This window comes from Acinonyx jubatus, chromosome F2, assembly GCF_027475565.1.
Source record: "Acinonyx jubatus isolate Ajub_Pintada_27869175 chromosome F2, VMU_Ajub_asm_v1.0, whole genome shotgun sequence".
Taxonomy (NCBI): domain Eukaryota; kingdom Metazoa; phylum Chordata; class Mammalia; order Carnivora; family Felidae; genus Acinonyx; species Acinonyx jubatus.
In genome coordinates, this window is record NC_069394.1 from 52509281 (window position 1) to 52524157 (window position 14877).

Sequence of the window (14877 nt, forward strand, 5' to 3'; positions counted from 1 at the left end):
CAAAAGTCTTAGACTCTTGGTATACTTCCTTGTAGGTTGGAAAAGTTGCCTTTTGATAATTTATTTAGGAGGCTGAACATTTGAAGGATGGGAAACATCAGAAAAATAAGCCTCTAGTTCAACAAGATAAACATTATTCGCTTTACCCTATTTAAGTGGCGTCTTTGTTTCAAGGCACTTACACTAATTTTTCACATGTGAAAGTTGTAGTTTGCGTTCCCATCAGCATATATTGAATTGATGTTGAAATCACTTTACATTAATCATAAGTACTAATTTCTCTGTTGACTCCCAGAGTCAGCACTTTATTAGCCATTTTAAGAATAGCTGAAGACTGGGGCACATGGGTGGCTCAGTCAGTTGAGCATCCAACTTTGGCTCAGGTCATGATCTCACGTTCATGGGTTCAAGCCTCGCATCAGGGTCTGTGCTGATAGCTCACAGCCTGAAGCCTGCTTCAGATTCGGTGCCTCCTTCTCTCTCTACCCCTCCCCCGCTCGTGCTCTGTCTCTCAAAAATAAATGTTAAAAAAAAAAAAAAAGAATAGCTGAAGACTGCTAAAGCTACATGTATTTACAAAAACAAACCAGTATTTATTTGTAGAAAATAACTTGTTGCTATAATTTACTTTTAGAACATTGTCTTTAGAACCTGAAGAATCACTGCTCATGTGTGGAGCGGAAGGTGGACACATCCCAAAGGTGGAGTCCTCTGCACCTGAGGTTGATAGAGATGATTTACATGAAGAATCTAGGTAAATAATATTTGGTTTATTGTAGCCCAATCATCTGAATAACTAGAGGCAAATAGGCACTAATACTCTATAGAGTATTTTTTATGAACCCAATGTTACTGTATCATAAATCTGAGCAGAGAAAGAGTTACAGATATTCTAAGCTGTGCCTAAAAATGAGTGTTTACAATCCAGGCTGTAAATGTTATTACTTACTTTGAAGATATATCTAAATTAAGTACTCAGTTAATTTATTAATTTTGTAAAGCTTGACAAATTAATCTCTCTCAGTCTTTTTCCATTCAAAAAGTGGGATACTGTAATAGCAACCAGCCTGCCTACCTACAGGAATGATAAAAAGATAGTATATTTGAAAGCACATAGAATATTTATTACTTATAAATCCAAAGTCATTATTAATACTTTAGTGGTAACAGGTAAGCTGTAATTATGAGAACAAATTTTATATTGGTGAAAGTCACTATAAATATTCTTTAGGTAAAATTTGAAAGTTGATAGTGAAGGGAAACAGCATGTATCTAATCCCTTTATTGACATGTTTCTCTTTTTTGCAGAGCTGATGATAAGCCATGCTTAAGTTTGAGTGAACCTGAAAATTCTGTATCAGACATAGAAGTAGCAGAAGTGGCATACAGTGCTGAGGACGACTAACTGCGAGCAGTTCCTTCCATTTCTATGTTTCGGCAAATTTAGAATAGAGTGGGAAATAGTTAAAAATAAAAGAAAGACTGAAGCATTTACAGAAAACAAAAAGATTGCACATGTATAAAGTTTACATAAAGAAAAGTTTTTTAAGTTATTGGGATAGGAAATGTATTCATTGCTGCTTTAAACTATCTTTTATCCAACCTTTGTATTTAATACACCAAAAAAAAATCTAGTTAGAATTCTGTTATCAAAACTAAATTCTTAAATAATGTGCATAAATTATTTTGGCTTTTTGCCAATATATTGCTCCAAACTAATGTGTGTATGTGCGTGTGTGTGTGTGTGTGTATGCGTGTCTGTGTTTGTGTTTAAATTGCCAATTATATCAGTTAAGTGGACATTAAATGCATGTTGCTATCTGGTTGATATATACTTCTTTGTATCTCTGACATGATATATTTTCATTAGTGGTTTAAATCAGTGGTAAAGATGAATTAAGTTTTAAATATTGACATGTTTGCCATCTGTAAATAAAAATTGCCTGTTGCAATGTTATTGCTATTTAAAAAGAAGAAAACTTTCTAATACCAAAGGAAAACTATTTGAAAGAGCTATAGTAACATATACTAGCATAGCTAAAGTGATAAAATAGCCTTGATTTTAAAAGCTAACTCATTATCAGAATATTATAAGTGTCCTAGTTTATTATAATATGTTGTACTGATTTTCCACATAATCTTTATCTTAAATCTCTACCTGTAGAATCAGTGAGTTTGCCTCTTTCAGAATACTACCTCTTTTTGCTAATCAAAATATACTCTTTTGAAAATATTGATTCTAAGCAAATAGGGAGTTATACAAAAAAAACACAAAATAAAAAGCCATATATACTATAAAGTTCCTAACTATGTTGACTCCTGGGATTGAATTTTTATCTCTGCATATGTGAATATGTTGCTATAATGTATTAAGGCTGATTTTCCTTTTAATATATTTAGCCAAGTGATGCACTTTATGATAATTAAACTCTTTTGTGCCAAGTTTAATTGGTGAATTTCTTTAGTAAGTGGAGTTAGGAAAAACTTATGTAGTGCCTTCACTGTTTCACTTTTATACACCAGTCTGCTAGAATCTGTGTCAGCTTTATGAAAAAGTGCTTATTTCAGATTTGCTTATAGTTGTTCAAAGTGCCTTGTTTCGTTTTTATAATATGTAGTTACTCATTTATTTTCTATTTCCACTGCTTTGCATATTGCTGTTAATAAGTACTGTGATCATGCTAGCATTCTGAAATTCCACTTGGTTTTTTGAACTGCATGTGCTTTCTAAAAGCTGAGGGAAACTTACTAGGGAAATAGAATAACGATCTCCAGTTTTGTTTTCTTCACTATCTAAAAGTTTATCGGTATCTTGATGTACATATTAAAATGTGGTTGTTTAAAATTCTACTTAAGTAGATAAAAGATCAATTGGCTATTGTCAACTTTTGATCTAAAAAGGGACTGCTTTTTACCAAAGGACCAAAAATTGTAAAAAAAAAAAAAAAAAACCTTTGTCCAAATGCACAGGTATGTTTTGTCTCAAAATATATTCCACAAAGTATACTAGAAATGTGTTTACTATCTTGGGAGATAGAAAGAATGTAATAAACTATTCTATCTGTTCATTTCAAATATTCTAGGCCTAAAAAGGCATAAAAAGAACAATCATTTAAATTAATATCATTTTTAGTCGAATAAAACAAGATGATCTTTGCTGAATTTTAGATGTTATAGTGCTATATTCATGTCTGCTTTAAAGTGAACCATACATTTTCAAAATCTAGCCTTTAAGAACATTGTATGTAAAGTTTTGGATGAGTAAAGAAAAACCCTTGTTGATAAGCCACTATTATTTATATTTAGAATTTACTTTTTTTTTTTTACTTTTGTGATGCATTTTATTCCCAGTATTATATTCATTTAATAAATTATTTTTTCAGTACAGCAGTAGCTATGTTGTTTAGATCTTGAATACCATTTTCCGCCTTCAATTTCAGTGTTCTATCCCTTACAATTATTGTAAATTTAATTATACTTAACTGCTGCATTTCACAGACATGGAATGAGTTTATGATTTTTTTAAGTTTATACTTCATATTACTGATAATTTTAAGTCTTTGTGAATAGGTGCAGTACACTTCATATGTAACCAATATTAATAAAAAAATTGAACATAATTCAAGCAGAAAATACTTTTGTGGATAATCTTTTAACTTAAGCTTCTAAAAATTAAGTTCCTGTATAGGTAGTAAAACCATAAAACTTAGCATTTTAAAATGCATTTTATTTGTCTACTATCCTGAGATTACACATTTAAAGCACATTTATTTAGAAAATCATGTTCCTCAGATAAATTATGTATGTAGTCTACTCTAACCATCTGTGATATCAGAAGGGAACAGTGGCCTTCAGTCTGCAAATAATTTGTCTGGTTTTGAAATGAGTTTTGTTACTTACAGGAATAGAGGAGTTTGGGGATTATGTTAAAAACAAGTCTGTATTCCTAACTAGTAAGGAGAAGAATCTAAATTTTATCCTCTGGAAGATTTTCAAAGAGCCACATAGATTATCCACATTTTACTTCTTCCTAGTATTGCACTTTGCTTCTGTGCTGTTGGCTTCTACTAGCAAAACAATCATTAGAACTTGTACAACACAAGTGTTTTTAAGGTTGATGTCTGCTATACTACATAGTGTACCCTTTATGAGGACTCATGGGAGAAAATTCTCTTAGGTCTCAGTAGCAGTAAAGCCTGTTCTTAAAGAATTGGTTTGTTTTTATCCTAAAGACTCTGTTACTGTGTTTCTCTTTTTTGATTTGTTTTTGGAGCAGCCTTAAGCCAAATTGTAGGTCACCTGTAACTACCATATAGAACCTTAGGAGTTGTGCTTTTGTGTAGTAAACATGATTTTATTTTTTTTTCTTACTTTCTCAACTCCAGTTTTCCTCCCTGTTTAAGGTCTTCAGTTAGGACAGATGTATATTTCTGTTCTGATAAAGTCTCAGATTTGAATGATATTTTAGACTACATTAGATAAGAACTTGTCATAGTCTGTGCTAACAAAATTACTGCACCAGTATGGATGGCAGTTCTTAGGGTGCCTGGTGGCTCCGTTGAGCATTAGACTCTGTGCTCACAGTGCAGAGCCTGCTTGGGATTCTCTCTCTCTCTTTCTCTCTGCCCCTCCCCCACTTACATACATGCACTCTCTTGAAACAAACGTTTTTTTTTAAAGGATGGCAGTAATTACACAAAGCTAAATTATTCTTCCCTTTAAAAGATGTCTTGAAGTAGAACATGTGAATATGGAATGTAAACTTAGACAAGCTAGCCAAGGGCAATCTATGGGTATGTTCGTGGCTAAAGCACAATATTAATTAACTCAGATTATGGTTTTAACCATAACCTTAAATTAGAAGACCCACTTACCACTTTCTTATTTATCATTGACAGAAAAGTTAGCTCCATTAGCTCCACACAAAACAATAATAAAAATCAATACAGGTAATATATACTCAATAGCCAAAGGTAGTGTTTTATTGTAATAGATACAGAGTAAGACCTGGTATACGTCTAATGGAATGTTTGCAACCTAGCTAATTGTAATCAAAGAAGTATTAGATGCTGGCTAAAGTGCTTTGCTAAGGTGTGAAATGAAAAGCACACCTTGGGGTGATTAAGCTTATATCTGGAAGATTTCTTAGAATTAGGTCATATGCAGAGGCGCCTGGGTGGCTCAGTCGGTTGAGCCTCCGACTTCGGTTCAGGTCATGATCTCATGGTCTGTGAGTTCGAGCCCCGCATCGGGCTCTGTGCTGACAGCTCAGAGCCTGGAGCCTGCTTGGGATTCTGTATCTCCCTCTCTCTCTGCCCCTTCCCTGCTCATGCTCTCGCTCTCTCTCTCTCTCTGTGTCAAAAATAAATTCTAAAAAAAAAATTTTTTTTTAATTAAAAAAAAAAAAGAATTAGGTCATATGCCAGTCCTGTCTTCCAGTTCCCTGTATAGCAAATACCATTCATTGACTAACCCAAAAGATTCTTTGCCCCCTCCAAAGTAGGAATGAGATAAACTGAATACTTATTTTCTCAGCTCCCCTTGCAACTAGGTTTGAACTTCTGACCCAATTATGGGCAGTGAGATGGATAGAAGTATGCTGGCAATCCACTTCTGGAAATCACTTGCTTTTCCTGTAAGAAGGTAAGCATACTGCTGATACAGCCTCTCCTCCCCCAATCCCCCCCCCCCTTGTTTTGATCTCAAGGAATGTCTGGAGGTGTTATGAAAACCATCTTGCAAATACAGTGTGGCAAGTGTGAGTGAAGGGTAAGGGAATCACAGAGAGTCTAGCCACTTGTTAAACCACTAAAAATTGTTTTTTGTTAGTTGTACCATGATAAAACCTATTTTTTTAATTTGAGCTGTAGGTTTAACCACAGAGGATAAAAAGCTTATCAAACAAAAAGGCTTTTCTTCCTGTGAAGATACTGTATATTTTGTTAGTAAAGAAAAAAGATTAAAGGAGAAAATTTTTTTTCTTGAAACCTGAAAGGGAGAGAACCATCTATTAGACATACCAAAGATCGCTTACTTCTGAGGCTCCTTTAGGCAAACCAAATATGAAAGAGAAGGCAGCCTGTTGTTCTACACATGTGGACTAGTCTTCTCAGACTGCTAGAACAAAATAACTGCAGACTGGATGACTGAAACAGGAATTTGTGTTCTCAAGTTGCCAGCAGAGTGGGTGGTGTCTGCTGAGGGCGCTTTCTGGTGTCTCATTAGGACATCAGTCCTGTTGGATCAGGACACTCACTACCCTGTCTCATTTAACCATCACTTCCTTGGAGGCCCCATTTCCAAATACAGCCACACTTGGGGGTTAGAGCTTCACCATAGGAATTTGAGGGGGACACAGACATTCAGTCCATAACAGTATAGGACAGATGTAACATCATTCTATGGTTACAAAGATAATTTTGCAGTTCAAAAGGTTAAAGTACATAGTGTATTCCTTCATTTGTCCATTGGACAAACATTGAGCACCTACTGTGTGTTAGCTCTGGGTTATAAAAATTGTTGAGAAGCACATGATCCCTTCAAGTAGTTCACTGATAGTTTTTTAAACAGGCTGATCTGTATGCTGTACGGCATTGTGGTAAGTGTGGTGACAGACATAGCAGTTGTGATGAATTACAGGGACAAGAGGGCTGGAAAGGAGGACAAGTATTGGCCAGTGTAGAGGTATATAGCTTTAGCTGCTTCTTAAAAGTAGAATAGAAGGGCATGCCAGGCAGAAGAGGGAGTCCACTTCAGGCTGTGCAAGTGGCAGGGATCATTATTATCCGTAATTCCTTTTTCCATCCAGCAAGTTAATTCTACCTCCAAAGTCGAAGCCACTTACCTGATGTGATAGGTCGAAAAGGGACACACAAACCACACTACGTACCTTAAACATTTTATTTTAACTTGATGCACGTATATTCATTGCCAATGTTTAAATAGAGGTGCAAAGCCTTTCTTTGGTATGCTTTTACTAATGAGCACTCTGGTTTTCCCTCCAGCTAAGCCATATCCCTGATGCATTTTCTGATACCTAGCTTTAGTTTCTGTAGAGTGAAGGCATGAGATGTGTATGAAGGAATCTATGACAGCACATTTTTACCATTTTGTTTGCAGTCCTGTATTGCTATCTTGCCTATACTGTTACGAAGTCTTTCCAAATCATCTGACCTAGTTTTCCCTAGAAATGATCATTAATTGTCATATTTCATTGTTTCATATAATATTAATAACCTTATTTACATTTAATTTTAAATACAGCTGTTATATACAAATTTGGAAGCAAACTGATGCTTGGTAATCACACTATTCTCTTGGGAGGAAACAGGAGTGTGCAGATGTTCTAAGAAGGAACCAACTAGCCACAAGAATTCAGGGTGTCCTGGATGTCAGTGAGCGCATTTTATACAGAAGATGCAGAACTTTGGCAGATCAATTATGAATTCTAGAGTTGGGGTGGAGGGCAAGGGGATGAGTTACCCTATACTTTGAATCTGTCCAATTCTCTTTATCTTCACTGCCAGTCACCCTGGTCCAGATCACAAGGATCTCCCCGCTTCCACCTTCACCCCTACAATCCAGTCTCCCAAGGCAGCCATGGTTTTCTTTTTGAGAAACATAAATCACTGCATGTTTGTTCTCCACTTAAAAACTTTCAGAGGTTTCCCATTATGTTCAACATTGTAACATTCAGATATCTATATGGCCTACAAACATGATTTCACTCTGCCAGTTACTCTGCCTGATGCCAGCCCACATGGCCCCCTTTCATTTCCTTGAGTCTTCTGCCTTCTAACCTGGCTGTATCTCCTCTCTAGATTGTTACTCCCAGAATCCTATCAGGCTCTTGTCTTAAATCACAGGTTAAACGTTACCTCCATAGGCAACCTGAAATAATACCCAAAACAATCACCTCCATCTTAGATTTCTTACTTACTTTTTTATTGTCTGTTTCACCTGCCTACCTCCTCCATGCTTCCTCTAAAAGGCAAGGCGTTGTCTTTTTCTCCCTCTCATCCTTGCTCTCCTCCACCACCACCGAGCTTAGGAGAAGATCTGGCACATAGTAAGTAGGTACTCAAAAATATTTACTGAATGATTAAGATAAAGGCCTAAATTACAGAAATATTAGAGAAAATAGAGGTATTTGAAGGAAAAGTAAGTCTTGTAGATTGATAATCTCTGGGTAGATTGATATGCTACTAACTGAGGAAAAGAACAGTGAGAAGCTTTAGGGAGGCAGGGGGTACATTCAGTTTGGGACATGCTGGATTTGAAATACTGTAGGCAATCCCAAGTGGAGATCTCCAGCAGGCAGGTGTATACAATCATCCAAAAATGAGGGGAGGGGTCTGCTTTATAGAACTCAAGTCAGATTAATTAAGATGTATTATATCTCTTGTTCTTCATATCCCTTGCCCATAATCCAATGGTCTAAAACCTATTAGGAACTCCCGTGTTAGGAACTCCAGTAATGCATGACCCCATGTGTACTATGGTGACAAGCGTCATGGAAATATGTCTGATGGGCCCAGGTGTCTCATTCAGTTAATTTGTTTTTCATTCCAGAAGTAATTTGTTATTGGAGAAGATCATGTTTTTCTTTTTCCTTTGAGGAGATACAATAATAGCACAATATCACAAAGGTGGTCTTTTTTCGTTTATTTTAATATTTCACATTTAAAGCAAAGTTTAAGAAAAAGAAGAAATGCAGGTAGACAAAGAATGGAAAAGTTTTATTCCACTAGTAATCAAAGAAATATAGTTGGATTATATACTTTTTTTTAAAATAACTTTTCATGTTTATTTATTTTTGAGAGATAGACTGTGAGCAGGGAAGGAACAGAGAAAGAGGGGGACACAGAATCCCAAGCAGGCTCCAGGCTCTGAGCTGTCAACACAGAGCCCGACAGGGGGCTCGAACTCACAACGGTAAGATCATGACCTGAGCCAAAGTTGGACACTCAACCAACTGAGCCACCCAGGCGCCCTGCATTGGTGGTGGGAATGAGAACTGGTTTAAGAATATTTCTGGAGCTGATGTGGCTACATATGTGATGTGTAAAGATTTACTCGAAGGATGTACATCACGTTTATCACAGATACTTCAACCAAAGTTTCTAGTGTCAAGGGGATTTATTAAATGGTGTATTAAGAAGTGGACTCTCTTGTATTCAATAAAGTGTGATGTTGCAAACAAGACTTGAGGATATTTATGATATACTACTAATTGCAGAAAGCAACTTATAAAACAGTATTATCTCACTTTTATAAGTGAAAAGTCATGCATTTATGCATTTGTATACAGAAAGAATAAATACAGTAAAATAATAGCCATGGTTGTCTACTTGATGGAATTATCAAGGAATTATATTTTCACGAATCTGTCAACTTTCTACCACAAGCATATATTACTTTAACTTTTAAAATTATTTTTTTAATTTTTTTTTAATGTTTATTTTCAAAAGAGACAGACTGTGAGTTGGGGAGGGACTGAGAGAGACACACACACACACACAGAATCTGAAGCAAGCTCTAGGCTCTGAGCTGTCAGCACAGAGTTCAATGCGGGGCTCAAGCCCAGGAACTGTGAGATCATGACCTTAGCTAAAGTCAGACGCTTAGCCAACCAAGCCACCCAGGTGCCCCAAAATTATTTTTAAGCTAACAATAACTACTATGTGTATTGCCCCACCATCTGCTCTCTGTTTGACTCACTGCAAATTCCTCAACCTCTCTGTCTCCTGTAAGAGGAAGATAATGCCTTCCAAACTACAATATTTTTGTGGCCTAAATGGAGTATGAAAATGCTAAGCCCAGTCTATCACATAGTAGACATTCATAAATGAGCAGAATCTGACATCCAGTCTCCTGACCTAAATACCATCATCCTTGGCCATTCAGAAATCTATCTGTTAACCTAAAATACAGTGGAAATCTTTTATTAAAAAGTGACTTTGGGGGGGCACCTAGGCGGATCAGTCAGTTAAGTGTCTGACTCTTGATTTCGACTCAGGTCATGATCTCGCAGTTCACGGGATCACGCCCCACATCAGGCTCTGTGCTTACAGCCTGAAGCCTGCTTGGGATTCTCTCTCTGCCCTGCACTGCTCACATGCCCGTGCATGCTCTGTCTTGGTCTCTCTATAAATATAAATATAAAAAAAAATGGACTTTGGGGAAGCCTTGGTAACTCAGTTGGTTGATCATGCAACTTTGGCTCAGATCATGATCTCACAGTTTGTGTTCGAGCCCCACATCAGGCTCGCTGCTGTCAGTGCAGAGCCTGCTTCAGATCCTCTGTCCTCCTCTCTACCCCTCCCCCACTCATGCTGTCTCAAAAATAAACAAACATTTTTAAAAAATGACTTTGGTGGACAGACTGAATTCATTAACCACGTTATTCTATCATCTACCCTTTATTTTAAATCTCAAAGGCTTGAATGGGCTTTATCCAATTTACAAATGGTTTTTGTTCTAACTATATTTCCAAGTGGTGCATCAAATAAATGGTGGTTTATCAAACTAAACTTAAAATTGCTTTTTAATCCGGGGTGCCTGGGTGGCTCATTCAATTAAGAGTCTAACTCTTGGTTTCAGCTCGTATCATGATCTCACGGTTTGTGGGTTCAAGCCCCTTGTCAGGCTCTGTGCTGATGTAAGTGCGGGGCCTGCTGGGATTCTCTCTGTCTTAAAAAAAAAGTAAACTTTTAAAAGTAAAACATTAAAAAAATTCCTTTTTAATCTATAATACACTAGAAATTTGTATAATGTTTGCAATAGGACAAAATGGTTTTGAGCTTGTAATGAAACAACATAGTAACAGATATTTACCTGGACACAGGGCTTGAGAGAAGCAATTTAACCAGTGATGTAAGTGGAGACTTTTGTAAAGAATATAGTCAGAGATTTCAAAGTGAACCGGGCCAAACACAAAGAGATGATGCAGTTTTGAAGTGTGCTAAAAAATGTCAGCTCTGACCACCTCAACTAAACAGGCCAAAAAGCAGTGCAAAAGATGTATGCCATTAGGATATAAGTGAGCGGGGAGATCGCCCCCCCCCCCCAGGCCTCCCCAGTTCCTCATGAAGGCCAGTCTCCCATGTGGTAGTTCATGCACACACATGGGACGATTAAGTGCACCAGGTCACAAGAGCAGAGAAAGCACTGGCTTCCTCCTGGCCTTCTGTGCCGCTAGGCTGGAGTGGGACCATGTCAAGCCCTGAAGGCCTAACTAATGCCACATGAAGAAATTCCTTGCCATTCCGAAATACCTAACAATTCTATTTTTTTTAAGTGTCTTCTTGCACGCGATGGGCCAAGTCCTGACCCGCCACAAATGAGCTCGTAAGAAGGTGGCTGGCACTGGATTTTTTCGTTTGACATTAGTCTGTCAATCATCACCTCTCATCTTATGCTTATGAATCAAATAAGGTCTGTGTTTTTGCTTAAAACGGTATAATGATTTTCCTGTGGTAACTGGACAGGAATTAGAAGACAGAGGAAGAAATGAGAGTTGGCCCACATTCGGATTAATTAAAGTTTACCTGGTAAAAGAAGATGAAGCAACAACAGCACATGGACTCAAGCCCCTGTAGGTGAAGAAAGGTGACCAGAGGAGTGTGGTGGATGAAGCCGGACCACAGGAAAGCAGCCAGGCAGTCTGGAAGCTCCATTATCCGGTATGTTGCAGACATCTACCCCTCAAATACTCAGTCAATGATTTATTTAATTGGGTCTCAGAGAAACTGGTTTTATAATATGCAAACAACTTTATGTTCAAAATAAGACTTTTACCGTATGTGCTGGAAGAGAAATACATTTAGAAACACCTTTCATTTTTAAGCTAGATAATACATGAATGCCTCACTAAGAGTTGATGTAGCTTACCTGGATATATATTTACAACGCCTTCCTCAAAATATTTTTTAAAAATCTGTTGGGTTTTGCTTTTCTGAGCATTCCACATCTATAAAACATTTCATAATTTTCTCCAGTGCTAGTTAAGAATATACTTTATAATTGAACAGACTTAAGTTTTAGTTTTGGTTCTGCTTCTTACCAAGTGGGAGAATTACTTTGCCTCTCTGAGCCTTGGTGCTCATTTAAAAGGGAGATAATGATAGCGTTCACCGATCTGATATGCTGAGAGGAGTACACGCGTAAGCATGTGTCAGGTGCTCAGAAACATTTCAGGCATTGCACTCAATTACCCGACACGTTGTAATGTGTATACATTCAGGCATTAATCAGCAAACATTGTCAGCCATCCCCTGCGTGGTAGGGCATGTGCTCGACATGCTGCAATGAACTAGGCTCTCATAACCCAGCTCTTTATGTGACATTCCTCCTGGGGTGCCCAGGAAGTTAGACCCACAGCATCTGGTGCATTCCTCTAACAGAGTACTCAGTACTTTGGGTTGTACTTTAAGTCCACCCACCAGATAGATCCTAAGCAGCCCTTGACTGTCTATGTCATAGTGCTGACATATACACATCAAGGGCTCAATGTATTTGTTGCACAGGAATGCATTGTGACCAACTTTGGATATAACATTTCAAAATAAGGTATTTGGAACTCTTAGCCCCCAGGCAATTAATACTTTATAAACTACTCACAAGTAATATGGACCCAGGGGATCTATCTATTCTAACTAGAAGTACTTTAGAAATTAGCTGGTCCGAAGAGCCTCAGACACAAATCCCCTTCATAGAAGGTCTGCCATGCCCACAGAAGCAACTGGGATTAGGAAAGCTCTCCTGCAGTGGTTGTTGGGTGGCAGTTTGTAGACTGCCTCTACTTACCTAGATACAAATCCTAGAATGTCTGTGCCTGTGAGCTCATCAAGTCGTCTGCTCCAAACCTCTCATTTTGCAAACAAAACCTCAAACCAGAAAGATTATATGAATACACCGAGCAAGTGTTGGGGCATCATGGAAAACAAGCCTCTTTGGCTCCCAGTCTAGTGCTTCTCTTTCCTGTGTTTGGTTACATCCACAAAGCCTCCATGAATGATGGATCATAGCCATTGTCTGTGAATTTTTCTTCTCCACAGCCAGTGAAGGAAGAGTTCTCAATTTTTATCCCTGATCCCAGGTTCCAGCTGTACCTCTTGGGCTTAGGTTGACAAAGGAGGTTAGGGAAGAAGGCTCACGAGTCACACTTTAAAACCAACAGCCACGATGAACGACTTCTGGCATGGGTGTAGCTGCATGCATTATAACAACCTCCCAAAAGTCGTCAAAAATCGCTGCCCATTCCAATGCCTGGAACCTCATAAGTAAAGAGAGACCTGCTTCTTCAAATTAATGGAAATGTGAGCCCCCTCAGTCACTGCTACAATCATGCAGTCTTCCTTTCTGCCAGTGAGCAGTGAAAACACTTCCCTCTGAGGCTGCTTGTTAGACAAATTACCTCTGTTGTGCATATGGCTGAGCAAGGTTGTTGGGTCCTCTAAATTCCTTGAGTAGACCAAAGCATCTCCTGAGGGCCACCCCAGACATCACTGCAACGCCAATATTATCCCTGGCAATCTTTGCCTTACTGGTCCGCAAGACGCACTGGAGTGTGAGAGGAGGCAAGAGCAGGGATTCCAAAGACTGCTTACTTTCAGTTAAACCATATGGCCTATCCTGTTGTCTCATTTATAAGAAACCATTTTCAATTCTAAAGTTTCAATTAATAAAATCCAAACTGCTATCAATTTCCCACAAACGGAGCAGCCTGCGGCAGATTTCATCAGGCGCCTCGTCTTTGCCTTTCCCATGAGCTTAGAGTGTCGCCTAGTGGGAAGAATGTGAAGTAGCACTTGATAATATTCCCGTAGAGGAAAAAACTACCAGGGGAGATGTCAGGAAGGCAACTAATTGAAAATACCAACAGTCTTGGTATTTGGCTGCTGTTTTACCGATTTGTCAGAGCTAAAGTAGATACGTTCGAAGCTTTATCTCAACTGTCTATGTCATCTAAGAAAGTGTACTACCCGAATGAGGGTATTCATCCCATTAGATGTCAACTAGCATAAAGAAGAGTGTATTCCATTTCCCTCCACATTTACCGTAGAATTCTTTCATGAATGTTTGTTTAACTTCATAAAACAGGAACATGAAATTGACCCTCGCCTTTCCCATTTTTATATCTGAAATTCGAAAAAGGCATTATCAACTGTTTTTGAATTTCAATAAACTTTTTAATTTATTCATTTCTATTATTTTACCTATTTATCCCTGGTATACCAGCTATACAACACTGAAAGTTTCCTATTTCTTTAAGTTCTCAATAGTTCTGTACCAGAACTACTCTCTACATTACCCTTTTCATTTTCTCACATTCTCTTTATTCCTTCACAAAACCTTTTTCTTGTTCTTTCTTTCTTTTTTTTTTTTTACTTCAGCTAGTTTTCTAAAAGTGGCATGTCTGGTTTTTTGCCATCTAATTTTGAAAAAATGAATTTTTTCTCTTACTCCATATCTTCCTTTTGAGGAGTTTGACAATCTGAGAGAAGTGGTTTTATTCAAATAATTAAAAGATGGAAAGTTGCTGCTTGACTGGATAGAAGTTGGATATTTTTCCATACTGTCAAAACATATCACAGAAGCCAGAAAACCTCCTAGATTTTCTACTATTTATCCCACCCCCTCTTCAGTTGAATTTCCACTAACTGGAAGTTAGCCTCCCACTTCTCTCCACAGCTGCAATTTTTTTTACTCCAAACTCTGATTCTTCTACACATTATCCTTTGTTCTACTGCACTATAATGATGAAGTGGCTCTCAACACCTCAACCTTGATGTCCAAAGCCAAGATGATCCTTTTCTTCCCCAATCCACACCCCACATCTGCTCCTGCTCCTGATATCCCTTATCTCATAGAAAA

General features: G+C 37.7%; 1 protein-coding gene and 1 long non-coding RNA gene across 3 annotated transcripts in view; both read left to right on the plus strand.

The window, feature by feature from the left end:
* SNX16 (sorting nexin 16) overlaps positions 1-3387 on the plus strand; it is a 42236-nt gene extending 38849 nt beyond the window's left edge. For both annotated transcript variants that reach the window (XM_027064309.2, XM_015080682.3), the window contains 2 exons: positions 635-754; positions 1309-3387. In XM_027064309.2, coding sequence (XP_026920110.1) covers positions 635-754; positions 1309-1405 — 217 coding nt within the window. In that variant the 3' untranslated portion in view covers positions 1406-3387. The remainder of the gene's footprint in view (positions 1-634; positions 755-1308) is intronic.
* A 1958-nt stretch (positions 3388-5345) lies between these two features.
* Positions 5346-14207, plus strand: LOC113600671 (uncharacterized). The gene is made up of 2 exons (XR_003421781.2): positions 5346-5643; positions 11490-14207. It is a non-coding gene; the product is annotated as an uncharacterized LOC113600671 (long non-coding RNA).
* Positions 14208-14877: the final 670 nt, after the last annotated feature.